The 27,676-nt window shown below is 46.4% G+C and overlaps 1 protein-coding gene across 2 annotated transcripts; it reads left to right on the top strand.

Annotated features, from left to right (window-relative positions):
- The first annotated feature begins 258 nt into the window (after positions 1–258).
- Positions 259–26,374, top strand: LOC108942447 (C2 domain-containing protein 5-like). Of its 2 annotated transcripts, none has more exons than XM_029252471.1 (29): positions 259–388; positions 2,696–2,834; positions 2,918–3,004; positions 3,434–3,605; positions 3,999–4,094; positions 4,189–4,344; positions 8,987–9,182; positions 9,532–9,564; positions 10,990–11,129; positions 12,117–12,311; positions 13,057–13,145; positions 13,949–14,057; positions 15,840–15,954; positions 16,183–16,278; positions 16,823–17,014; positions 17,213–17,399; positions 17,892–18,056; positions 18,524–18,664; positions 22,076–22,139; positions 22,438–22,499; positions 22,585–22,683; positions 22,846–22,935; positions 23,137–23,209; positions 23,385–23,462; positions 23,971–24,009; positions 24,551–24,652; positions 25,194–25,387; positions 25,648–25,794; positions 25,886–26,374. In XM_029252471.1, the coding sequence occupies exons 2-29, from the start codon at positions 2,745–2,747 to the stop codon at positions 25,952–25,954; spliced, it is 3,276 nt and encodes a 1,091-aa protein (XP_029108304.1). In that variant the 5' UTR covers positions 259–388; positions 2,696–2,744; the 3' UTR covers positions 25,955–26,374. The 2 variants fall into 2 exon arrangements, with proteins under 2 accessions (XP_029108304.1, XP_029108305.1); XM_029252472.1 differs by having other exon boundaries at positions 259–511.
- Positions 26,375–27,676: the final 1,302 nt, after the last annotated feature.

Genomic DNA, 27,676 nt, shown 5'->3' with positions numbered 1-27,676 from the left:
GGGGGGAGTATGGAGTGTTGTACTCGACACTATTTATGTCTCGTTTGATTTGATTAAAACACTTGCGCTAATTCTGGAACGGCGGGACGAGCTCAGGGACGAGGACGCTTTCGTCCGTCTTCCCGGAAGCTGTGGTCGCGCGCACGGTTACAGCGGATTGGTCGGCTGGAACGTGGGCGCGCGCGCGCGTGTGTGTGTGTGTGTGTGTGTGTGTGTGTGTGTGTGTGTGTGTGTGTGTGTGTGTGTGTGTGTGAAATCGAGCGTAAAGTGCGCAGTTTGCGTTGCAGTAGCAGCGCGAGCGCAGTGTTGGGCTGAACGCGGACCTGTTGCACCTGTCGGGCGGCAGGAAAGGGGGGTCGCGCCTCGCAGTCGCTGAGAGCCGAGAGCAGTGAGTCCTAAGCTGTAGAAACACAATTATATCACGGTCTTTTATCAAATAAGTGCGGAACTCGGCAGTTCTGTGTCCACCTGCCTGTGGACGTCGTGTCATGATGAACGGAACCCAGTGACAGTGAGTGACACGACACGGCGTGTAACGGTACCGACTTGGTTCTGAGCAGAACCTCATGGAAATGATTTATTCGAGAATGTCCGTGGAAACAGTCCGTTGTACAGTATTAGGGACGATCCCGGTCTCGAAAAAATCAAATGTCTTATAATAAAGTGCTCGTTAGTGTTATAAGATAGCTCATTATTATAAAGTACTCATAGTTATTATTATAATTATGGCTCATTATAGTAAAAAGTGCTCATAGTTGTTATCTTTATGGCTCATTATAATAAAAGTACTCATAAGTGAGGCCGTTTCCCATCCGAAGAAATAACGGAAGATCCATTCATGTGAAATGAGCCTCACTCATTTCCACTTATCTTTATGCACCCAAAAACAAATTAAGTGAAAATACTGCTTTAACTTAAGGTAATTTAAGTTAAAATATAGCCAGTGTGGGGGGGTGCGGTGGTGCAGCGGGTTTGGCCTGTGCCTGCTCTCTGATGGGCCTGGGGTTTGAGTCCTGCTTGGGGTGCCTTGCAGCGGACTGGCGTCCCGTCCTGGGTGTGCCCCCTCCCCTTCCAGCCTTGTGGCCTGTGTTGCGGAGTTAGGCTCCGGGTCCCTGCAACGCCGTATGGAACGCGGTTTCAGTCAATGTGTGTGTATATCCAGTGTTCCACAGGGCTCGGTACTGGGTCCTCTGCTTTTCTTGATCTTCACCTCCTCCCTTGGTTGTGTCATTGCCTCCCATGGATTCAAATACCACTGCTAGGCTGATGATACCCAGCTCTTCCTTTCCTTTCCACCTGGAGCATCAGACATTTTCGCTCACAATGCTGCCTGCCTGTTGGACATCTCTGCATGGATGTCTTATACCACTACAACTCATCCTCTCCAAAACAGAGATCCTTCACCTCCCAGTTGCCCTGTCTTCCTGTTATGATCTCTCAAACTGAACAGCTCATTCATTTTGTCTGCCTCCTTGGCTAAGAGTGTGGGAGTGATGATTGACTCAAGTCTGTCTTTCTCTGTGAACATCAAAGCCATAACCCGGACCTCCAGATACATCCTGCATAACATTTGCAGGATTCGTCCTTTCGTCACAGCAGACTCTGCCCAACTACTTGTCCAGGCCATGGTGGCTTCCCATTTGGACTACTGCAACTCACTCTTGTCTGGCCTTCCCGCTTCTGCAATAAACCTCTGCAGTTGATACAGAGCGCTGCTGCCGGAGATGTTTCACTTGCTGAAGCGTTCCCATGTATTTCCTCTACTCATTTCTCTGTACTGGCTTCCTGTAGCTGCCCGGATTAAATTTAAGACCCTGGTTATGGCCTACAAATGCATCAGTAGAACTGCTCCCAACTATCTATAGTACTTGATCAACCGCTACACTCCAACCAGACTGCTTTACTCTTCTACTTCTGCCCGCTTGGTGGTCCCACACACAAAAGGTAAAGCACAGAGGTTCTCGGTTCTGGCTCCGTTAAGGTGGAACAACCTCCCTCTCTCACTCAGAACTGCAGAAACTCTTTCCACATTTAAAAAGGGTCTGAAAATTCACCTCTTCCAGACTCACTTCGCCCATGATCTCTTAAGATCCTGTAAGGTGTAAGTGCACCATAACCTTAAGATTATGCCCGGATAAATCTTCACACAGCCACTCCTGTATTGTACGTAAATGTTTGTGTATCTCAAAAAAAAAATTGTAGGAAGGTGATCAGGATTCATCTATTCTGAGTTTTATGCAGCTACTCATGTGATGAGCATTGGTGCATATAGTGGAAAGAAAAACTTTACTTAAGAATCACATGTCTGCAACTATGTCTCTCTTTCTCCCAGTGTAATGCACAAATTGTGTTTCCTCTGAGATGTACGTTGCTTTGGAGAAAAGCATCTGCTAAATGAATAAATGTAAATATATACAGATAAACAGGTACAGTCTGTTTCTGTAACTTTATGCCCCCTCCCGATGTATCTGTGTGGTAAGAGTGTATTGCTATAAGGAAGCAGTATCAGTAAAACACTGTAAAGTGAGGGCCATGTGTACAGTATCTAGTTAATCCTGACCGTGTGTCACATGGGCTGTCCAGTTTCACCCTAATTGCCTTTGCAAACCCTCTTATATGAATTTGTACTGTATTGGACTGGTGATACGTCCTGAGCTCGTCTCCTGGACTCCTAACATGTGAAGTTTTATGTCAGCTCACAGAGCTCGATTTTACGGTGAGGTGTCCAGGAGGCTCCAGGGATCATGCCGGGGAAGCTGAAGGCCAAGATTTTAGCTGGACGCCACCTGCCTGTCATGGACCGGGCCAGTGACCTGACCGACGCCTTTGTGGAGGTACGCCCTCAAGGACCATCGATACTGCCCGTTGTGTTTAAAGTGCTCTCATAGGGTCGATGTGGATTCTTTTTTTCTTGCAGGTTAAGTTTGGAAACACCACCTTTAAAACAGACGTGTTTCCCAAATCTCTGAACCCGCAGTGGAACTCGGAATGGTTTAAGTTTGAGGTGCGTCCTCGTTGTGTTTTAATTTTCCTCTTTTGGGCTCACTTCTCCACTGATCTCATAAGTGCTCAAAAAACGTGTACATGTTTGCTATATGCAAAAATTTTTAATAATTTGTTCAATAATGGAAAGGCTATATACAACTATACCATGGTATGTGGCAAATTGACTGTACTCACAAATCACCTTGTCTGCATCCAGTTCTCTCTCTTGGTGTGATGCATTCTTTGTGTAGTTCTCTGCAATGTAAGTTGCTTTGTAGAAAAACATCAGCTAAGTGAATAAATGTAAATGTGTAACTTTCAAAGGCAACTCAAGCAACATACAAATATCAAAATGCAGCTCCCTGTTCCAGTATTTTTCATGTCACACAGTAACTTCTTGGGTAATTAGCGGGTCAGCAGCATTAGGGTCATTCAGAGCTGTCCACAGGTGGACGACGAGGACCTCCAAGACGAGCCGTTGCAGATCACAGTGCTGGATCATGACACCTACAGTGCCAACGATGCCATAGGCAAAGTTTACATAGACATCGACCCTCTTCTGTCCACTGAAGCCGCTACTGTTATATCTGGCTGGTTTCCTATTTATGACACAATACATGGTAAGCTGTACAAACCCACCCTCTCGTGTTTTTTATTGCTGTTTTATCACAAGGGTAAGTTAAAAAGTATCCACAGTAACATTTTAAACTTTTCCGAAATTGTGTTGGGGACACTTTTTTTACTCATCTTCGTATTTACTCAATACTTCAGTCTTTAACGACTGTAAAATTCTGCCTGTTGATAGATTAATACATATTACTGGAGCAACTTGGGTTGGACTTCTCTTAACATTGAAACAGCACATCTCATGGGAACTGAACCAGTAACGTTCAGGTTTCTCTTCTGTTCCCAAAATAGTTTTAACTTTATTTAGATGTGTGCTATTATTATATTGAACATGTTTTTGAGTGTGTTGTGACTCAGTCATTGGATGTTTTCTAAATTCTTTCTAGGCATCCGTGGGGAAATCAGTGTTCTGGTGAAAGTGGAGCTCTTCAGTGACTCAAATCGTTTCAGACAATCGTCATGTGGGGTCAAGTTCTTTTGCAGTAGGTCTTCACTCTTCTTGCAAGATCTGGTTCCCAATGTGGATGTGAGCTGTGTTTTGCAATACCAGAGATGCTCTCCACTTGTCTTGCCCAGCTCCGTCCATCCCTAGGTGTTACCGACTGGCTGCGGTACACGGCTTTGTGGAGGAGCTTGTTGTGAATGAGGATCCGGAGCACCAGTGGATCGACCGAATCCGCACACCGCGGGCGTCCAACGAGGCTAGGCAGAGACTCATCTCGCTGATGTCTGGTATGAAACCAGAGACATGTATGAAGTCTGATTGTGACTCGATTTGTTAGTAAATCCAACCACTATGTGACAATCAATACAGGCAGTCCCTGGGTTACGAATGTCTGACTTGTGTATATACCATAGCTACAAACCACCCCCCTAAAGCCTATTATGTTAAAAATTCGAGTTACTGTACATACAGTTCCTTCCTGGATCACAGCCTTGCCGTGGCAGAAGGGCTTACGTGATCTAGGGATCTCCAGAGCTATATCGTTGGGAGCAGTATATTCCTGGTAGGGTCTCCCGTGGCGACCAAGTCTGGAGTGAAGATCCAGACTAACACGATCCGAAAAACCCCTATGGTAACCGTGAACAAGCCAACGTTTACCCTGCCTGGAATAGGGTCACCAGAATCTACCCATGGAGCCAGGCCTAGGGGTAGTGTTCCTAGGTGAGCGCCTGGTGTCCGGGCACCCCACATAACCCAGCCGAGCTCAGCCCGAAGGCAACATGGGGGGGCCATGTGGGCCCACCACACACAAGGTCCAGCATGGAGGGGGCAGGGTGGCACGTGATGTCTCAGACTCTTTGCGGCAGAAACTGGCTCTTGGCACATGGAATATAACCTCATTAGGGGGAAAGAAGCCAGAACTGGTGCAGGAGGTTGGGAGATACCAACTAGACATAGTTGGGTTTACCTCTACTCACGGGGTTGGCTCCACACTCCACAGTAGGGGGTGGTCTCTTCTACTTAGGAGTTGCACAGGATGAGCGGCATCGAGTGGGTGTGGGGATACTCAGAAGGCCCCGGCTGGCTGCCATACAGTTGGAGATTGTCCCGGTGGACGAAAGGGTCGCCTCAATGCGACTTAGGGTCGCAGAGAGGAAAACTTTGACTGTTGTATGTGCTTATGCACCAAACAGCAGTTCAGAGTATTCAACTTTCAAGGAGAGAATGGCTGGGATTCTGGACAGGGCCCCACCTACAGACTCTATAGTCCTGCTGAGGGACTTCATCGCTCACGTTGGCAATGACGGGGAAATCTGGAGTGGGGTGATTGGGAAGAACAGCGAATGGTGAAATGTTATTGGACTTCTGTGCTAGCCATGGTTCATCTATAACAAACACCATGTTCGAACACAAAGATGCTCATAAATGTACTTGGTACCAGAGCTCCTTGGACCAAAGGTCAATGATTGACTTTGTAGTCATTTCATCTGACTTGAGACCACTTGTTCTGGACACTCGGATGAAGAGAGGTGCTGAGCTGTCAACCGATCACCCTCTGGCGGTGAGCTGCATCAGATGGCAGGGAAAACTGACGGACAGACCCGGTAGACCCAAGCATATAGTGAGGGTGTGCAGGGAACGACTGTCAGAGGACCCTGTCCAGAATGATATTAACTCCCACCTCCGTGAGAACTTCTCCCATGTCCCGGAAGAGGAAGGGGACATGGAGTCCGAATGGACCCTGTTTAAAACCTCCATTGTAGAAGCAGCCAGACACAGTTGTGGCCAAAACCTTGTTGGAGCCAGTCATGGCGACAACCCAAGAACCCACTGGTGGACACTGGTGACGAGGGAAGCCGTCAAGCTGAAGAAGGAGGCCTTTAGGGCTTGATTGGCTCTGGAAACTCCTGACTCAGCAGAAAAAAGGGGGCACTGGCTGCAGTTGCAGAAACAAAATCCAGAGCATGGGAGGAGTTTGGAGAGGCTATGGGAAATGACTTTTGGTCGACCTCAAAGAGTTTCTGGAGAACCATCAGCCAGCTCAGGATGGGTCGGAGGAGCTTTGCTCAATGTGTGCACAGCAAAGGTGGAGAAACTCTGACTTCAAATGAGGACATTGTCAGGAGGTGGAAGGAGCACTTTGAGGAATTCCTAAACCCAAGGGATATGCCTCCCTTACAGGAGTCAGGGCCAGAGGCTTCCGGGGTATCAGAGTCCATTTCCCTAGTGGAAGTAACTGAGGTAGGTGGAAAGCTCCACAGTGGCAAAGCATGAGGGGTGAATAAGATTCTACCGGTGCTGCTTAAGGCCCTGGATGTTGTGGGGCTGTCATGACTGACACGCCTCTGCAATGTTGCATGGACCTCAAGGACAGTGCCTTTGGATTGGAAAACTGGGATGGTGGTCCCTATGTTTACAGGAGGTTATATTTAAGAAAGGGGACCGGAGAGTGTGCCAACTACTACTCACACTTCTCAGCCTCCCTGGTAAAGTCTATGCCAGGGTGCTAGAAAGGAGACTCCAGCCAATAGTTGAACCTCGGATTGAAGAGGAACAATGTGGATTCCGGCCTGGCCGTGGAACATTGGACCAGCTTTTTACCCCATCACAGATAATTGTAGGGGCATGGGAGTTCACTAATCCAGTCTACATGTGTTTTGTGGACTTGGAGAAGGCGTACGACCGTGTTCCCTGAGAAATTCTGTGGAAGGTGCTTCAGGAGTGTGGGGTGCCGGGGCCACTACTGCTGGCCATTCGATCTCTGTACACGGAGTGAGAGCATGTCTGCATACTCGGCATTAAGTCAAGTCCATTCAGTGTGGGTGTGGGACTCCGCCAAGGTTGTGCCTTGTCCCCGCTCCTGTTTGTGGTTTTCATGGACAGGATATCAAAGCGCAGCCAAGGTCAGGAGGGCATTCTATGTGGGGGCCGGAAGGCGATGTCTCTGCTTTTTGCGGATGGTGTTGTCCTTTTGGCACCGTCACATGGATGCCTCCAGCACGTATTGAAATGGTTTGCGGCCGACTGTGAAGTGGTTGGTATGAGAATCGGCACCTCCAAGTCTGAGTCCATGGTTCTCTCACGAAAAAGGATGGCATGCACCCTTCAGGTAAGGGGAGAAAATTTGCCCCAGGTGGAGAAGTTTAAGCATCTTGAGGTCTTATTCACGAGTGAGGGGAGAAGGGAGCATGAGATCGGCTGCAGACTGAGAGCAGCGGCAGCAGTAATGTGGTCGCTGTACTGGACTGTAGTGGTGAAAGGGGAGCTGAGCCATAAGGCAAGCTCTCTATTTTCCAGTCGGTCTACATCCCTACCCTCACCTATGGTCATGAACTCTGGGTAATGACCAAAAGAATAAGATTTCGGATACAAGTGGCTGAAATGAGTTTTCTCCACAGGGTGGTGGGACTCACTCTCTGTGACAGGGTAAGGAGTTCGACCATTCGGGAGGAACTCAAGAGTAGAGCCACTATTCCTCCACATTGAGAGGAGTCAGTTGAGGTGGTTTAGGCATCTGGTAAGGATGAAAAAGGTGGAACACCAACGAACATCGAAAAATTGAACATTAAAGTTTCTTGAATATTTTTTATATTTACACACACATTCTCTCTCTCCTCCTCCTCTCTCTCGAGCTCTATTATAAATACTGTAGTAACACACACTGTCTGAAACCACTTATCCCGAGCGGGGTCGCAGCAAACTGGAGCCTAACCCGGCAACACAGGACGTAAGGCTGGAGGGGGAGGGGACACACCCAGAACAGGATGCAAGTCCGTCACAAGGCACCCCAAGTGAGACTTGAATCCCAGACCTGCCAGAGAGTGGGATGCAGCCAAGCCTGCTGCTCCACCACGCCCCCTACTGTAGTAACATCTATTATTATTATTATTATTTTTATAATTATTATTACATTGTATTGTAATTACTGTATTATTATTTTAAAGATGTTTAGTGTATCCGGAAGTGTTGCTGTAATGTTTTTATGCAGAGAAAGGTTCACTATATACGATATACTAAGACAAACATTTGACTAACAGACGTTAAGATACGAACTGTACCTAACTTCTGACTTGCATACAAATTCAACTTAAAGACAGACTTACGGACAGAACTCGTTCATAATTCAGGGACCGCCTGTACTTTAAAATACAGACATCCCTCAATTTTGTTAGGCTGGTTGAAAAATCTCAGATCAAGAGAAATTTTTTTTTTTTTTTAAATTGTGGTAAAACTTTATTTAATCACTTTTCTTCACATGCTTGTCTTAACCAGGGTAACTGTGTTCCATATCCTCTCCTGGAAAAATAAGCTGTGAGTCAGGAAATGCCAAGGATGGGATGCCTTCTATTTTAGGAATTTTAGTTTGTTTAATTCACTTGAAACCTTAAAATTTAATGCAAAATGACTAATCGAATGTCGAGTGCCTCATACATGCTCCAGTGGCCCTTCATTCCACTAGGTTCTGTCCCCATAGCACTGCTCAAGGCATTGTTTGTGGCTGCTTATAATGTTATATTAGGTGACACCTTACAGTATATTGAAATGTATAAAGTTCATAACCGTTATGGATAACCGTTCTTATCCCCTTGACTAAATGATGGCTCTGAGCTCCTTCAGCCACCAGATTGTTCACTTACAGTAAAGAAAAGGGCGCTTTTGAGACTTTATCAACAGCCATTTGCCTCCGTAATGCTAATCAGGACCCTGTAGTGTTGCATTTCTTTGTTTTATTGTAGTGTAATGGTAATTTGTAAATGTTTTATATGTTATTTATTATTTTATTGGGTGTAGCTGCACCTTTTTGGTAAGGGTTTTTTTTTTTTTTTTCCGCCATGTGTTAAGCTGTTGTTTATGTGATAAAGTCTCATCCCATCCCATCCTATCCTATTTTATTTGATGGGTACCCGCTTTCAAATGGCTTCATTCCAGGTGAGCTCCAGAGGAAGATCGGTTTGAAAGTGCTGGAGATGGGGGGCAACGCCGTCGTGGGCTATCTGCAGTGCTTCGACCTTGAGGGTGAATCGGGACTGGTGGTGCGCGCCATTGGCACTGCCTGCACACTGGAAAAACCGGGCAGCCTGCCACCATCAGCACCTTCTGCTTCCCCATCCATGGAGACAAAAGAGTGCGTAAGCAGGCGTGACTCAGCATCTGTAAAGTAGTGTCTATATATGAAATCAAAAGTCTGTAAAATCACAAATGATATATTTTGAAGCCCAGCACCACCTATATTTGCATGAAAAATGACATATTTCACTATATATAGAGAAATAACAATAAATAACCCATCTTGTTTTAACAAGAAATAATTAGTTACATACCAATATGTGAAACAGACAACTGGGGGAGGTACCAACATGGTAACTGGAAAAACGCAGGGAAGTATTGACATCAGGACCGTAGAATTATGTTTGATAAAACTTGATATCCTTTAAATCGAGGTTTTATGCTAATTTCATTTCCCTTTTTTTTAGGCTGTTACTCTCAAACAACTCATCGACATTACCGTAAGTAGTCCTCGGTAGCCATGTGCAGTTCTTTGGGTATCCCTAACCATTTATAATTTGTACTGTCATAAACTGGGCATTATTCTATCTTCTGGGGAGTGCGGTGGCACAGTGGTGCAGCGGGTTTGACGGGGTCCTGCTCTCCGGTGGGTCTGGGGTTCGAGTCCCACTTGGGGTGCCGTGCAACGGACTGGCGTCCCGTTCTAGGTGTGTCCCCTCCCTCTCCAGCCTTGCGCCCTGTGTTGCCGGGTTAGGCTCCGGTTCACCGCGATCCCACTTGGGACAAGCGGTTTCAGACTGTGTGTGTGTGTATGTATTCTATCTTCTAGTTACACCTTCAGTGAACAGTAACTGCAGGCAAAGCACATGTTATCAGGTCAAATACTGGGATTTGCCACATGTGCTTTGAGGACAGTTTAATACTTCTATATCTTATTATCAACCAGCAGTTGAGGTTCAGTAAATAAGAATCTCATCTAGTGTACAGTAGCTCAACAAATGTTTCAGACAGCGTGCACCGGTGAAGGGGACTCACCGAGCACAGCTCGCTTTCCCGTATTGCATTTATATTCACATTATGTCTACGCTTATTCATTTAGCTTTTTTCCAAAACGACATACAAGAGAAAACAAAAGTGCATTTCACAGAGTGACAGAGTTGCAGATTCACTCATGAATTTGGTGTCAGCTCTTTGGTATCATCTGCCTCTTCCATCTGGCCCTAGTCACTCAAAGAAGCCAGCAGGTGGCGCATTGGTTCGAGCTCCTGTTCTCCGCTTAAAGAACCCATGTTCAGATCTCACTTCCTGCTCTTGAACTTTTTATCAAGGTGCTTACCCAGAATCGCTCCGGTAAAAATGACCCAGCCCTGTAAATGGTTAAATGATTGTAAGTAGCGAAATGTAACTACACGAATCAATCTAAATACACACCATGTTGTCCTCTCTTGCTTCTTTCTTGTCCTGGGCCTCCAACGGCCCTCGAAGGTTCCCGGACAGCCAGGTGCCCAGTCCAGGCCGCCGCTCAACCCTGGCCAGTCCTGTCCTCAGCGTGGGCAGCTCACAGCTGTCTCAGGGCTTCTCCTTATCTGTACCTGCACTCTCCTTCTCTGGTATGACACTGCAGCTCCAGGGTGGTGCAGTGCAATCTTTCCCGTCCTCCTGCAGCCCCCCCCCATCCTGCCCTATCTATCATCTGGTCCAACTAGGTGGCGCGTCACCATCATCGTGTCCTCCAGTCTGTTTCCCACACTTTCTCTCATTAGTTTGGCACCATCAAACTGTCTCTTTCGTCCACCCCGGCTCAAGCAGCAAGCATCCACCCCCTCTTTCCATTGTCTTTGTGGATCCCCTCCTGTCCCTGTCCTGTCGCCCACAGCTGGGCCTCCAGATTGATGTGTTAATGTTTGTTCCCACCTTTCTGGCAGGCCCTCATACCCTGTTACTGTTCCTTCACCTGGACCCTCTGCTCCCCTGAAATACCAGCCTTTCTCCTCCTCATCCCCCAAGTCCTGCAGGCATCAGTCCTCCTGCTCAGACACAGATTTGAGCTTCGTGCCAAAGATTGGTACGTCTTCCCTAATTTGTAATCTTACAAAATTGATGAAAGGTGCTTGAAAAATTAACCCCACTAGACTTTTTCTTTGACCCTCCGTCCTGCTCTTCTCCCCAGTCGCCTGATCTAGGTGGTTGGTGGCTTAACTGGGGGTGATTTGTCAGAAATCCACTTCAATGTATTTTAGAAGCCCTAAAGATATATAAAGAATTAAGCTGCATGGTGTGTAATAGGGCTTTGTGGTATTGTTGCACTAATTTCACACATTATTCATGTTAAAATAATATTACATACATACTCGAAACTGCTTGTCCCATACGGGGTCGCGGGGAACCGGAGCCTACCCGGCAACACAGGGCGTAGGGCCGGAGGGGGAGGGGACACACCCAGGACGGGACGCCAGTCCGTCTCAAGGCACCCCAAGTGGGACTCGAACCCCAGACCCACCGGAGAGCAGGACTGTGGCCCAACCCACTGCGCCACTGCGCCACCGCACCCCCATAAAATAATACTAATATAGACTAATAATATACATACTGTACAGCGTTATGTTGTCATGCTGCAATATTATTTTCACTTTCATTTCTAAATCTGTTGTCTATCCTTTTTCTTTTTTTTGCCACCAAAACACTCAGGTTTTTTGCTTGAATTCCATAGTTAAAAAAAGCAACTTTATGGAATCACGAACAAAACATTCCTTAAACAAAACGTTTTTTATACAGTATATAAAACGCAGTGGCTGATAGACACACTGATTGAGTCAATAAGAAATATGGTGTGTTATGGCAGCTCGGTTATCTGTTATGGTACAGCAGATGGAGGGGTCAGCGTTAGATGTCATGACCAAACGTTGGGGGTTCATAAATAATACGATACGGTTAATGCGATGGCCAGGTCCAAGTCCAGGTCGTCACAGGTCACATATGTCATAAACTGAGCAATTGAGCTCATTCTGACAGATCCCTGACCTCCGGTGTGTTCCTCCGTTTTGCCCCACAGCCCCACCCCTCCCATCCCACAGGTTTCACCCATACCCTAGCTCCCCTGCCTTCTCCTCTGAACCCCTGTCCAGCTCAGCTCCCTCGCGCCTCCACTGGGGGGCCAAGAGGGCCCGGGGGTTTGCCACGCCCACGTGCTTGGCCATGCTGAGGAAGACTATGTCTTTCAGTGAAAACCTGCCCCTGGAGGCCTCTGGTAGGCTCAGCCCATCCGACGACTGTGTTTACTATGTATTGTGTGGCCCCCCTGCAAGCATGGAGTACCAGTGTCTTGCATCACAACATCATTGATAACTGCATATAGGGGGAAGACTTGCCGTGGTGCTCTTTGTTTCTTTTCCTGTTTTTTATTGATTAACAACAGCACAGGACTGCACTGGGTCACAGCAACACAACACGAACAGGAAATGGAGAGACTGCAGATACACACATATGCATCATACAGTACAGGGGCACAAGTTTCAGTAGGTGTGGCCACATGGTCCAAAATTTCATTTTAGTTAGTATGCAGTTCAAATTTTTCTAATGAAGGACTGTTATACACTTGAGTCACATATCTGTAGGCTGAGCTTCTGCTTTGAACCGTAGCAATAAAATACCTTTACTTTTTGTACATGTAAGATCACTCACCCTGTGTTCCTTAACCTCATCAAAATCAAAATCTGAGTTTTGGAATAGCTAGAAATGAGAGGGGGACAAATGAAACTTTTTGTTAAAGGTTTTTTTAATGGCTGCATCAGCATACTGCAAAAATGCTGCTCTTTTTTTAAAAGCTGTATTTCACTTAACTCTATTAAAACAATGTGCCTGTATGTCTTTGAATCGAATCTAATGCCAGACTGTACCAGGGCTATTGTGGTGTGTGTATTCACAGCCCTTGTGTGTGTGTGTGTGTGTATGTGTATGCGTGTGTGTGTGAAGTGTTCTGTGGTCACTTGCAGGAATCGGCAGCAGCGGAAGCAGCGGGAAGGAGGGGTGTTCATTTAAAATGCCCCAGAAGCAGGTGACCCCGTCAGCTCTGGAGCAGAGGGTACGAAAGCCTGTGGATTTGGAAAGCCTGTGGTCCATGTAGTCCGCTGACTTACAGTATTGCAGTCAATGCCATTCCCAGGATCGACCTCGGCAGGTGCAAGGTCTGCTTTGGACTGTTTTGGTGGGGCTTTTTGGGATTATTGCAAATTACTGGGCATGGGGCCCCAATGGCCCATATAGCTTCAGCTGGTCTAATCCTAGCCCTGATATGTGTTACAGCATTTTTCACGTTTCATCCATCCAAAACTGTTGACAAAAGCAGAATCCCTTCCTTCCATGCAGAACTGATTAAAAAACACAAACCATCATTATCTGTAAATAATTATCCAGTGCAGGGTCACGGTGGTGCAGAGCCTATTCTGGAAACATACGGTGTTGCAGGGCTATCACACACACGCTCTTTCACGCACATATACACATACACTAAGAGCAATTTAGTTAGTCACCAGTTCATCCATAATGTGTCTTTGTATGGTGGAAGGAAACCAGAGCACCTACGGGAACCCCACACAAACACTGGGAGAACATGCAAACTCCACACAGACTCAACAGGATTGGAATCCACACCTGCACCCACATCCGAAGAGCTGCGAAGCTCCAGTGCTACCCGCTGTGCTGCCACGCTTCCCAAAGCACAAACTTTACAGCAGTGTGTAATTTGTGCGTGTGTTGGATAAACAGGCTTTGCTTCACTGTGTGTGTATTCTGACATGTGGTCTATTGGTGTGCAGCTGTGTTTTCCTATGGTAAATGTCAGTCCACCACCTCTTCAAACTCCTGACTGCCACCTTTGTCCTCTAGGAGTTCCCATTCTTCACCTTCACTCGCTTCCCACCTGGCTTTCTGCTCCATGTGGGAGGTGTGGTCAGCGCACGCTCAGTCAAGCTTCTGGACCGCATCTACAATCCTGGTATGTCTCCAGTACCCATGTGCTCTGACAATGACCGTGTTCTTCAAGGAGACCCAAAACAACTGGTAGTGTAGGACCCAAAGGTCTTCCTGAAGGATATGGTCATGTTCCTGAGAGAGACCATTACTGTGACCGTGACCATATCCTTCAGGAAGACCTTTGTGTCCTACACTACCATTTGTTTTGTATTTGGTGCTCTTCCACTTACAACACATGAGACTTTGAAGAAGCTGGACTTTTGATGTTCGTCCTATTAACCTTATTATATTATCATTGCGACCGACATTTGGTCGTAGTGTGTAATGCTCCATCTGCACTACGATAACACGGACGGGTCACACTGTCCCAAGACACCACATTTCTTATTGACTCTGTTCATGTGTCTGTTAGCAACTGTGTTTACAAAGCATTTCATTTGTGATTCCCCTCAAGTTTATTCATAGTGGCCAAAAAGCACAAATGTGAGGGTTCTGGTGGTGTGGAAAAGGGAAAGTAAACAGATTTAGAAAAGAGTGAAAATAATAATGCAGCATGAAAGTTTTATTGTGATACTCTACTGCACTAGTTAATTTTCAATATTATTTTCATAATTGTAACATGAATCATGTGTGAAGTTAGAGGAGACGTGCAACAAAGCCTCATTATACAGCTTATAATTCCAACATGTTAATTGTTTATATATCCTTATGGTTCATATAGTGCAATGTAAGGGGGGGTTGGGGAGGTCAAGTTATGTTGAGGTTGTATGAATAGAACCCCACCGTATGCTGAGGACCACCTGCACCCAGTGAAACAGTGGGTTTACACACGTGTGTGGTAATGGAGAAAATTTGAGAGGAAACGCTACTTTTTGGTGAAAAGGCAAAGGCGGTGCTGAGGCGTCTCAACTTCCCACTGACCGCACATTCCTGCTGACCGCAAAGTGAACACCACCATTTTTCCTTCAAGGTTAGTGTTCACGGGCTGTTTTCTCAGCCTCCCCCTGCAACCCTAAAATAGAGGACCTAAATCTGTGTGGCTTAGCGCGCATCTTGACATGAGAAGTACCCTTCCGCCCTAAGTGGATTAACACCGGTCACTGTTCAGTCGACAGGAAGCAGATTAGTTTCAGTGTCTCCTCCAAGCTGACAGTTTGAGCCTATGTATCCAAAAGGGCAAGAAAACGTTCGTTTTGCAGAACCCGAAATCCAAATTCCAAATCAGTTTACATTTCCGGTATGATGCCATTGCCAAGAGCACATCCTGTCTAGTCTGCAGGTTCAAATCCCACCTGCTATTGTGATACACCGTAGTACTTAACCTTAAATTTCTCCAGTAAAAATTACCCAACTGTATAAATGGGTAAGAAATTGTAGATCGATAGTATAGCACTGTGGGTCACTTTGGGGGACAATGTGACATCAATGACGAAATGTAAACATTCCCTTTCATGCTGCTCCGCCCACTTTTGTCTTGAAGGTCAGTATGAGGAATGGAGAGAAACAAAGGAAACTGGTACATTTTTGTGAACACAGTAGGTAGGATTCGTCCTCCCTAGATCTAAATGCCGGTGGAAAACCGTCAAATGAACCGTAAATCCAGACACTGTATGTCCTGTAATTTCTCTGATTTGCTTCAGATTCATGATGGCAGATGGTTTGAACCACAAGACGTGATTTATACCATGGCGCGTAACGAAGGAATCCATACACACTTGATACCTTTAACACTCAAGTCCACAGAGGTGCTTTTTCTTCCGTCCTGCCAGCATCCTGGCTCACCAGTCCCGTCCGTATCTCCCAGATGAGCCAGAAACACGCGACGCCTGGTGGGAGGAGATCCGCCAGGAGATCAAGTCCCATGCTAAAGCCTTGGGCTGCCATGCTGTGGTGGGATACAGCGAGTCTACCAGCATCTGGTATATCTCACACACACAAAGACACACACACCATGGTGGCCTAGAGCAGGTCCTCCAGAGTTTGGAACATCATTTGCACACCTTCTGACCCCTTGCAGTGATTTCTAGCCGAGGGCAAAATGTGGTACAGCTAAAGTGTAAATCATGCCTGTTATATTTGCTCATAGTAATTTCATCTATGTATCCATAATAGTTGATTGATCTCTCCATCTCCTCTCTATCCTGCAGCGATGAGGTGTGCATCCTCTCCGCAGCGGGCACCGCAGCAGTCCTCGACCCCACCTTGATGCAGGAGGGCTGTTTGGATGACGGTGGTGAACACAGGTAGTCATGGCACCCGGCCACCTTATCGACAGGGTCAAAGAAGGGCAAGTTTGATGTTCTCCTCCCAAGCAGTGCTAGACCTCCATCCTGTGGGTATTTTACACTGCTTCTTCTGTGGGATTGCTGGGAGTTCAGCTCTCCTGGTTGTGTTGACTGTTTGTGAGTCATCTTGTACAACTTTGTTTTTCATCTGTGTTTTGAGGCTATTTTTAAGTATGTTTTTACTCTCAAAATTTCCATTGACTTCGGAATGACTTTCATTACGTGTCGAGATGTTAGCTGCTATTCCGTGTCTGAAGAGTCCTCTGGGTTGGAGACTCTTCTCTTTTCAAAGTACCTTCCTTAAAAATAAGTTAAAATCCCAGGTTTTGGCTCATCTCACTGTTTTTGGTCCCAGTTATGAACGAGGAACCCTGTAGCCCCTAAACTGTATCTCCTTCGTAGTGACTTGACTACTTGAGCTCTCAGTGTAATACCACGGCACAGCTGTGTAGGAGGCTTTGATAAGGGTGAGTGCCGCGGTGCTTCTTTTGTCTGTCTGCAGGCTGGATGAGCATTCATTTTTGAGCTGTGTTTTCTGCCACGTCCCGTACGACGACTTCAATTCGCCTTTCCCAGCGCATCTCGCACAGTGTTGCACCTGCGGCCGGCACAAGGTCCCGGATGTGCTCTTTACCACAATTGAGCTGCCCCGGGAGGCAAAAGTGTCTGGGAAAGGTTGCCTCATCCAGGCCAGGTGCAGTACTACATCCTCGAGAATATTGAACCAAAACTGCAAGCTTAATATCCAGCTGTATAAAGGAGCTCTTAATAATAGTAATAATAATAATAATAATGATAACGCTAATAATAAAAACTGTGGTTCACTTTTGTGGGAATGCCGTGAGGACAGGAGCTAGATGTGTAATCACCCCACCATCTTCCTCATTGCCAGGCTGTGCCGACTGAAGAAGAAGGCCCAGGGGGAGGCCAGTGCCACGGCTGTCAGCAACCTGCTGCCCTTTATGGAGTATGAGCTGCACACCCAGCTGATGAACAAGCTCAAACTGAGGGCCATGAACGCGCTTTTCGGCCTGCGTGTCCAGATCAGCCTAGGGGAGAACATGGTGGTGGGGCTGGCGGTGAGCCGGGTCATGGGTTTTTTTTTTTTTGTCTCGGGTGGGACACACATTACTTTCCCCTGTCCTTTCTAATTGAGACTGATGTACATTTTTTTTTCTTTAATTGCATAAATATATCCGGAATATTCCTGAGGAAAACTTTCTTTGTGACGATCCGATCTAGGGAAACTTACAGAGATTCATTTAAAATGACAACAATTTGCTAAAAATTTCAGAAAGCAAAATATCAGCATATTCTGAACGTTGTGGACGCCTACATCATTACAAGATGTAACTGCATGGAATAATAAGCACTGGGTTCCTCCAGCGTGCATTTAAATTAATTTTTTTAACTGGCACCTTTGTCTAAGGTGACGTTCAATGTTAGGTTTGTATACGAAGTGACCAAAGACATCTTAGCTCACTCCACATGGAGGAAACTGTAATGATGTCCAGAACCGATGGGTCCACAGATAGCAGAAGTGATGCTGGATTTTGTGTGTGTCCTCACAGTCTGCCACGGGAGTGTACCTTAATGCACTCCCCTCCCCAGGAGGGGTCCAGATCGCTGGGAAGACCCCTGGGGACACAGCCCAGGAGCAGCACATCTCCAACATGCAGAGGAAGATCAATGACACCATTGCAGGAAACAAGGAGCTGTATGAGATCAACCCCCTGGTAAGTTTAATATCGTGGTGGCAGCATGTCCTGAAGAAGACGAGATGAGTTTGATCTTCTGTTTTTTATAACTTATAGAGGGTCATTGTTTTCTCTGTAAGTCCTGTAGCACCATGAGTTCGCTTTACTTGTTGTAAATTGAAATAAATTGATTAATCATCATTTAGAAAGACTTCAGAGGGCCCAAGATGATGTTAGCACCACCACTGTGAGTCAAAAAGCAGAGAACTTTACCCAAACATACTTTTCTCACCTGATTTGCTTTAAAGTTCACGAGACCGACCCTTAGGAGTCAAATCGACTTCAGAAGTTAATTTGACACATTTTCTGTGGTACATCTCCTCCCCACCGCATGATGGCAGTGTTTCCTACCCCACTGTGTATATCTGTGTATATTGTATATCTGAAGATCTCGATGGACCTAGTTGAGTTTGATGACCCTCAGCCCATTCTCACGTGTCTCGTAGGAGGTCGCCGAGGACGTGTCCGGATCCCCTATCCCAGAGCCCCAGCGTCGGCCCAGACTCTTCAGGTCCGTGTCTGAGAGTTCGACCGAGGTACCAGAGCTGGACCTGGCTTACGGGAGGAAGGACGCCTTCGTCCTGGAGGTGGGTGACACACGTGAGCAACAGGGGATACGAAGAGGGGTTAGGGATACGTTAGGGTTAGGAGGCTCTATGTGGCCGTTCATCTGCAGCCACTACACATACAGCTGCATTATGGGTTATGGATATTTTCCGTCTCACCCAGTTGGACCCAAACTTACCCAAACTGTGTGAAGAGATTTCTCTCTCACACACACGCACACCGCGGGGACCGTACAGCGGCATCCAGAAAACATAAAGGTGGAGGAACGCGTGTTCACATTAATAACCGGTGGTGCTCGGATGTGCAGACGGTCAGTAAACACTGTTCGAGTGATTTGGAACTTTTACTAGTGAAATGCAGGCCTGTTTATCTGCCGAGGGAGTTTTCCGCAGTATTTCTCTTGGCTGTTTACATCCCGCCACACGCAAACTCCAGGCAGCGCTCGGGATTCTGCATGACACCGTAAACACACAACAAAGCACGCTTCCGGACACTGTGTTTATCGTCGCAGGTGACTTTAACCACTGTAATTTACAAAATGTACTCCCTACATATAACCAACGTTAATTTCCCTACGAGGGAGAAAAACAAATTGGACCAGGTGTACAGTAATGTGAAGGGCGCATTCAAGGCTGCACCCCGCCCCCACTTCGGACAGTCTGATCACATCTCAGTGTTCCTCTACCCTGCGTACAGACAGCTCCTCAAGCAAGCCCCCCAGTGAGTAAAACTATAAAAGTGTGGTCTGAAGAATCTGATGAGGTGCTTCAGGACTGCTTTGACTGCACCGATTGGGAGGTGTTTATGAGTGCTGCTATGCGCGAGGACTGAACTGTTGACCTCGATGACTACACGTCAGCAGTAACCAGCTACATTAGCACCTGCATCGATAACACTGTGCCCACCAAACAGATCCGGACATTCCCCAACCAAAAGCCGTGGATAAACTGTGAAGTTCGATCCATGCCGCGTACCCGCTCTACTGCATTCGTCTCGGGTAATGCCAGTGACTACAAGAAGGCCAGGTGCGATCTTTGAAGAACCATTAGGGCTGCCAAGAGGGAATACAGACTGAGATTGGAGTGTCATTACACTACTGCTGACACCCAGCGCACGTGGCAGGGATTACAGAATATCACAGACTATCGGAGCAGAAGCAGGTGTGAGATCACTGACAGCTGCATCACCCCTGATGAACTCAACGAATTCTTTGCCTGTTTCAAGGTTCTCAACAACAAACCACTGGGTATTAAACTGACTGGTGGGAGCACACAGAACCCACCATTCACGGTCACATCTGCAGTTGTGGCAAAGACTTTTGGGAAAACAAACCCACAGAAATCAACCAGCCCAGACAACATCCCTGGATGGGTACTTAAAACCTGCTTATCAGTGCTAGCTGATGTCTTTATGGATATATTCAATTTGTCCATCCCACAAGCCTCAATTCCCACCTGCTAAAAGAGGACCACTATCCTGCCGCTGCCAAAAAAACAACAAAGCATCCTGCCTCAATGACTACCGACCCTTTGCACTGACTCCAGTAGTGATGAAGTGCTTCGAAAGAATCGTCATGAGCTACATCCAGACCATCGCTCCGGACACTCTGGACCCTCTCCAGTTCGTATACAGACGGAACAGATCCACAGAGGATGCCATCAGCACAACAATACACACTGCCCTCACCCACCTGGAAAACAAGGACAGCTATGTTCGAATGCTGTTTATTGACTACAGCTCAGCATTCAACACACAAATACCTTCGAAGCTCATCAACAAGCTTCACAATCTTGGTGTGCCACCCACCCTCTGCAACTGGGTTCTGGACTTTCTAACGGGCAGACCCCAGTCCGTTAGAATGGGGAACCATACATCCAGGTCACACACACACACATTTTCAGAACCACTTGTCCCATTTGGGGTCACAGGGAGCCAGAGCCTAACCTGGCAACACAGGGCATAAGGCTGGAGGGGGAGGGGACACACCCAGGACAGGACACCAGTCTGTCGCAAGGCACCCCAAGCAGGACTTAAACCCCAGACCCACCGGAGAGCAGGACTCCGTCCAACCCACTGCGCCACCGCACCTCACATCCAGGTCAATCATCATAAACACAGGAACTTCGCAGGGCTGCATGCTGAGCCCCATGCTCTACGCACTCTTCACTCATGATTGTGTAGCCTCCCAGGACAACACCAACATCATCAAATTTGCTGATGACATGACAGTCATTGGACTGATAATGGGAGGCAATGAGTCGGCATACAGGAGGGAAGCGGCTGACCTAGTGAAGCGGTGCCACAACAACAATCTCTCCCTGAATGTCAACAAAACAAAGGTGTTGATAGTCGATCCACGGAGAAGGAGGGAGCAACTCATCACTGCTTATTGGTGAGACAGTGGTGGAGAGAGTGAGCAGCTTCAGATTTCTGGGTGTTCACATTACTGAAGATCTCACCTGGTCTCACAACACTACACATCCGGTCAAGAAATCATGTCAGCGTCTGCACTTCTTGAGAAGGCTGAGGAAATTTGGCATGCCAAGCCGAATCCTCGGAAGCTTCTATAGGTGTGCAATCGAGAGCGTCCTCACCAGCTCTATCACAGTGTGGTTTGGAAGCTGTACAGTACAGGATCGTAAGGAGCTACAGCGAGTGGTAAAAGCAGCTCAAACCATCTCTGGAACGTCATTACCATCCCTGGAGAGCCTATACCAGGCCAGAACCATCAGGAGAGCCATTAACATCATCAAGGACAACAGTCACCCCGAGCACAGCCTTTTCGCACCCTTACCATTAGGCAGACGCTACAGGAGTGTTAAAGCCAGAACCTCACGGTTGAAAAACAGTTTTCACCCACAGGCCATCAGGCTTGTGAACAACACCCATCCACTGCCTCTCCACCCATCACGGCAGACACGGTTCACCCTCTGAGCCTGAGAGGTGTCAAACATACACAACGCCAATAACATCAGAGACCACAGACTACCTCCGCATACATTGCGTACACAAATACACAGCCCCTTTCAACTGCGAATAGACCCAATCTACCTCTGCAGGACTTTGCACATGTTCGACTTCTATGTTTACATTGCGCGCTGTACACTTTATATATGTATATACATATATGTATATAACTTCGTTTCTGGATTTTGCACTAATAGTAATTTTGTAAATTTGTGATTTACGCTTTGTGTTTTCTTTCCTTATGTCCTTATAATTTATGTCATAGGCTGCTGAGAGGATTCACAGAGTAAGAATTTCATTGTATGGTGTAACAAACTGTTTACTGTACATATGACAATAAACTCTTGAAACTTGAAACACACACTCGCTGTTTTAAGGTACCTTGTCCTTGAAGGTGGTCAGTTGGTGGTTGCGTCCTTGTACGTGTCTTTCCCTTCCGCCAAAACGCAGCCTCCGTTTTGCAGATAGATGACACGGATGCACTGGAGGACATGCATTCCCTCCTCACAGATGCCCCGGCCCCATCAGGTATGCAGCGTGTTGCATGGGGATGCGGGGGGTTTCGGCAGCCTGCTGTGAGGATGTTTTCAAACAATAGAAAGGCCTCCATTCCAAAAGGCTAGGATCCTGCACCGTGCTCCTTATCCTCATTAAATCACAGCTTTCCAATGAGAGCAAGAGCAGTTCTGGTCAGGTTCAAGACTTTGGCAGACCCAAGCTCATTTCACTGCCTCACCGAGGGCAGTTTATCTCTCTGATGTGTTAATGTGACGAGCCATCGCTGTGTTGCTGAAGCCCCACTCACTGCTTTACTCTCCTTTCCCAGGGTTTTATAGCTGCAATACTGAGGTTATGCCCGGGATTTACAGCTGGACCTCAGCTGTACAGGTAGGTCAGCGTGTCCTTGGCGTCTATTCTGACTCCTTGCTGGAATTTCCTCGTCTGGTGTTTTTTTTTCTTCTTTAATTCCCAGATGTTTACGTCAGTGAGGATGTTCCGACTGGGCAATGCCAACCTCACCAACCAAGGGGTCAACAAGGCTTTTAATGACCTTTGTGAGGATCTGCTCAAGGTACCCCCCCTCCGCTAGATCATGCCTGGTTTCATGCTCTCGAACATTTGAAACATCTTACCTGCTCCATGAACTTTGTGCACTAAAAAAAAAAAAAATCTCCGTATCAAGTGTCGATTAAAGGAGTATCAGTGTAACGCTGCGGGTCTCTCTGGCTTCCAGAGTCTGTATTTCAAGGTGCGCTCCATGGTTCCCTGCTGTCTCTGCCATCTGAATTTCTCTGTGGCCGTGCCAGAGGAGGAGCTTGTTCAGGTGCATCTGCAGCGTAGCATTACACCTTTTCCAAGTCCAACAGATACCTTCAGCATTCTTTTCATTGCCGGTCTTCATAGCATTGGAAGGAAGTCTGGGGGGGGGGGGGGGGGTCAAGGGGATGTGGTGCTGCATAGGGATCTGTCTGTGGACATTTGGAGAGATTGCACTTGAGGTGAATCAACACCCCCCCCCCCGCAGGTGACTGTCACAGCTGCAGCCATGACGTTTGACAAGGACGGCAGCCAGGAGCCAAACAGGACGACCCCCAGGGGTGAGCGCACTGCCTCCTTTCACGAGTCCCTCTCAGGGTCATGAAGCATTTCCAGGCTCTTTTGTTGATATGGTTTTATAAACGGTGTTGTGTACAAATACCTAAGTGGCACATTTCTCTGGGTGTTTTCCTGTTGTGTCTCACTGTCGGATCCCTGGGTTCGAAATGAAAACAGAGAACGACGAGCAGCTCCAGTTCGCCCTGGAGCTGAGCACCGAGCCTGCCTCGCCCCCCACGTTCTCCTCTAGGAAAGGTACGAGGGCCACCAGTGACATACAGCGGTGCGACTGCTGAACACAGTGGGCACCGGAGCTGTACAGCGAGATTTGCTTGCGGTGTTTTGGCAGTGCTTCACCAGCAGGTGTCGCTCATTTGCTCCAGCGCTGTCAATCCCAGGCTCACAGCGAACACCGCGGTGGCGTCGGGGTCATAGTGGCGCCATGCTCTGCGCCAAATTAATCCCAAGTGTCTCGGTGAAGGGTTTCCCCCGAAATCAGGTTATGTAACCGCCGCTTCAAATTCCGCCCTCTTGGCTTTGTGCATCTCACCTTGTTGCATTATTATATAATGACTTAATAAACTGGCGCTTGCCCTCGAAATCTTAAGCCAAGTGGTGTGAAATTAGAGCTGGGGGGAAACCCAAGGAGTTGCGAGGAGCGAAGTGTGCTATGTAAGAGCTCAGGGATGTGCACTGAACCTGAAGAGTGCAACGTGACAGATACTTACACACACTGCCTTTGCCTCTGTCTTTGTCCTGCCAGGACTTCCAGGAGGAAGCGAGACACATGTTGGTGCCAGAGGTCAGTTTGTCCCAGTGTGTTACTCCTCGCAGGTCATCCTCTCAGCCAGTTCCCTTTTTTGTTAAACAAAAAAATGGGCTCATCAGCAAAGCATTTAAACAAACTTAACCGATATTTCCGTGTGTCATTTATTTCTGCTCTGTTTGTTTATTTATTCGTTCATTCATTCATTTAGCTGATACTTTTCTCGAGAAATGGTGACTTAAAGGGCTAAGATCTTTTGATTTACAATGGATTTTTAAAATGTTTTCTTAATTTATCTGACACTTTTCTCCCAAGCAACTTACAGTATTAAGGTACCTACCATTTTTTTTACTAGCTTATACAGTTGGGTAATTTTACTGCAGCAATTTAGGTGAGTGCCTTGCTTAAGGGTACTACAGCTGGAGATAGGATTTGAACCTGTAGCATTGGGGTCTAAAGGTAGCAGCTCTGACCACTACACTACCAGCTGCTCAAATAGGAATGTTTGTTTATTTTTTATCACTTAAAGTATTTACCTGGTTTCAGCCTCTCTCTCCCGCGCTGTCTGTGTTCCCAGCCTCATCCGTTGATTACGGCTCATTTGCGGACCGATGCAGCACCCTGGTAGAACTCATTAAAGTGAAGGCCCAGACCATGAGACGTGGATCCATTAAGACAAGTAGGGGAGTGTTTCGACACACTCGGTCAAAAAGTACTGAGCTGGACTCTTAAACTGCCCCACTGACATTCACCACAACCACATGTCACTCAGTCATAGTTCTTCCTGTCTCTTGGCTAACAGGGTCCTGCCTACTGAACAATCACTGTAACCATTTGTGGAAATAGGATTTAAACTTTTTTCCCTACAGCAGGCTTCTGAATTTAGTGCGGTGACATTTTTGTCCGTTACACGGTCATTCTGTCGCCATGAATGTGTTTCTGGTGACGGGCAGTTCATCCACTCAACCCCACATTAGTGTGTTTGTACCTTTTTTGTTTTACACATATTATAAAACATGTTGGTGTCATTGTTGTGCGTAAAAATACCGTCGTTTTGGTTTTCTCGTTAGTTTTGGGTGGCACATTTTCCATCTGGATGATATGAGGACAGTTCCGGCTACAGTTCCTTGTACTCCTTGTTGCCTAAGCTCAATGATAACCTGAAGTGGGCTTTAAATGGATACTAAATACTGAATTAATGTCTCTCTGTCCTGTCTCAGTCTCATCCCTAGAAACAGGCAGTCCCCTGCTCAGAGATCGTTCGCGCTCCGTGCGGTCCACGCACTCTTACAGCAGTAACGCGGTCACAGTGGTCAAAATGACTCCGCTCTCGTTCATCCCCAACACCAGAATCATTAAGTACCTGGGTATCATAAACATGTTCTTCATCCGGGAGACTTCATCACTGCGGGAGGTGAGCACCAGACAGGAGCCCACGCATCACCGCCAGCGATCAGGACTTTGTCTTCTCTCAGCAATAAATTCTACTCTGGAACGTGAATTTGTTCATATTTTTTGATGTGTCTCCCATAATGAAAGTCTGAAGCAGTGCTGCACAGTTATTGGCCTTTTAGGGGTAATGAAAATTAATATTTTAAATTCAGTAATATATGATGTTTTTTTTCTTGATTTTATTCTATGATTTGTGCTGTTGATTGTGTGTTTGCTTTGTAGGAGGGGGGTGTGAGTGGCTTCCTTCACGGGTTTATCACTGAGGTCTTCGCCATGGTCCGGGCTCATGTAGCAGCTCTGGGAGGCAATGCTGTGCTCTCCTACCAAATGAAGGAGTGTGTTTTCATGGAGAACCCCAACAAGAACCAGGTTAGCATTCACATGCGCTACTTTCCCTCCATCCTTTCCTGTTCTTGCTTGGGAGAGCCTTGTGATACCAATATTTCCCTCCATGATCCAGGCCCAGTGTCTTATCAACGTGAGTGGTGATGCTGTCATCTTGGTCAGGCACACAGAGCCTGATCCCTAGGCCCAGCTAGAGTGCCAAAGGGGGCTTCTCTATGCCAGGATCTGGAGGAGCTTGCCGGGATGGAAAGCTGCTGGTCATCCGCACCACATCTGCACTTAACAAATCACTCTTGCTTTGTCCAGACCACCTCAGCACCATGAAGACCACATCTGGGCAGGCACTTCCATCATTAGTCCTTGGAGGCTAACCCCTTAAGAAATCATGTACTGGCTAACTTGGTGAAACATTTTCACCCTGCAAAATTTGAATTTGTGTCTGGTGCTCCCAAGGGATGGTGATCAGTAACAGTAAGACGATAAACGTCGCACATGTTTGTGGGATAAATCAATCAGCAAACGACATTGAATAGTTGTCCGTGGGGATGAAATTTTTATTTTCAGTCACTTTAAAATAGATTTAATGTAGCTCAAAGTGAATAAAAAATTTTTTAAATATTTCTTAAAGTATTTTTTATTTACTATAGCTGTTTCCAAGACTTTTACAGAATGTACACAGCTAATAAATGAAGACATGTCTTTTATTACATTTTTATTAACCAGTAAGAGGCTTTCTTAGTCTATGTGAGATTTGAATGTACACATACACATTGGCCAGTACGTGTGTCAACTGGTGCAGTAAAGTACCACTGCCAAGATCACTGTGCCCAGAGGGTGTCTCGTCTTCATTAATTCTTTGCAGCACAACAAAATGTGATTTTTTTTTTTTCCCCATAATGGAGGAACAGGGGGACAGTCTCCTTTGCTAGCATGCCTTCCCAGTTGAGTTATTTGCATGCTATCCAGCTACCTTTTATGCCAAGGGGTCTGTTGGTGCATTTCTACCAAGTAGTCAAAGAATGAAAATGCAGGTGTATGTAGGGCTGCAGCTAGCATATTGGTTTGATTCATTGGCTTGGACTCAGAGGGTAGATGTTTGAACCCCACCTCCAGCGTTTTGTCCCAGAGCAATGTACCTACCTACTTGCATTGTTCTGGTAAAAATTAAGTAGTGCTATAAATTTGTGATTTGGCGTATGTAGCTTAATATTGTATATCTTGCAAAAAGTGTCAGCTGAATGAATAAATAACATTAATAAATAATAAATAACATTACTATGTGCCGATAATGGTCAAGGCATTTACCATTGATGTGCTGTACAGTAACCCCATATGGGTTCCTCACTACACCTGCATACAGGTAAATCTAATGGTATCTCACAAGCAGCCAATATGGCAAAAACACTGAACTTTTAACTCAAAGGCCAAGCTGTTGACCCAAGTCTCCATTCATTTCACCCTCTCCTCCAGCACAACAAATATGGAAATCTTACCAGATATAACGAGAACTTTTCCAGTCCTAAAATATCAAGTTTAATAAATTATTTTAAAAATTAAATTTTGTAAAATAAATTTAAGTCATGATAGCTGAGGAACAAAACTTCAGTTAAGATGTTGTGTTTAAATGTTCCAATTATAATTTTTTATTATTTCTGAGGTGCATCATCTTCACTTCAGTCAACTGGTGTGGTGCTGATAGCTCAACAATGGGGCCCAGATTGGTGTAGCTCTGGTCTGACAAACACTTTGGTCACATCAGCCCTGCCTAAGACACTCAACAACAAGAGGTTGACTGCAGCGAATTGCGTTTCCCCCTCCTCTGACTAGTGAGGCCGTAAACATTTCTCAGTTCCTTTGAACGCAAAGTGCAGAAACAGAAAAGCACTCAACAGAAGTGTACATCTGC

Source organism: Scleropages formosus, chromosome 5 (genome assembly GCF_900964775.1).
Source record: "Scleropages formosus chromosome 5, fSclFor1.1, whole genome shotgun sequence".
Lineage (NCBI taxonomy): Eukaryota > Metazoa > Chordata > Actinopteri > Osteoglossiformes > Osteoglossidae > Scleropages > Scleropages formosus.
Note: the sequence above shows the minus strand (reverse complement) of the source record. Positions and strands in the feature narration are given on the sequence as shown.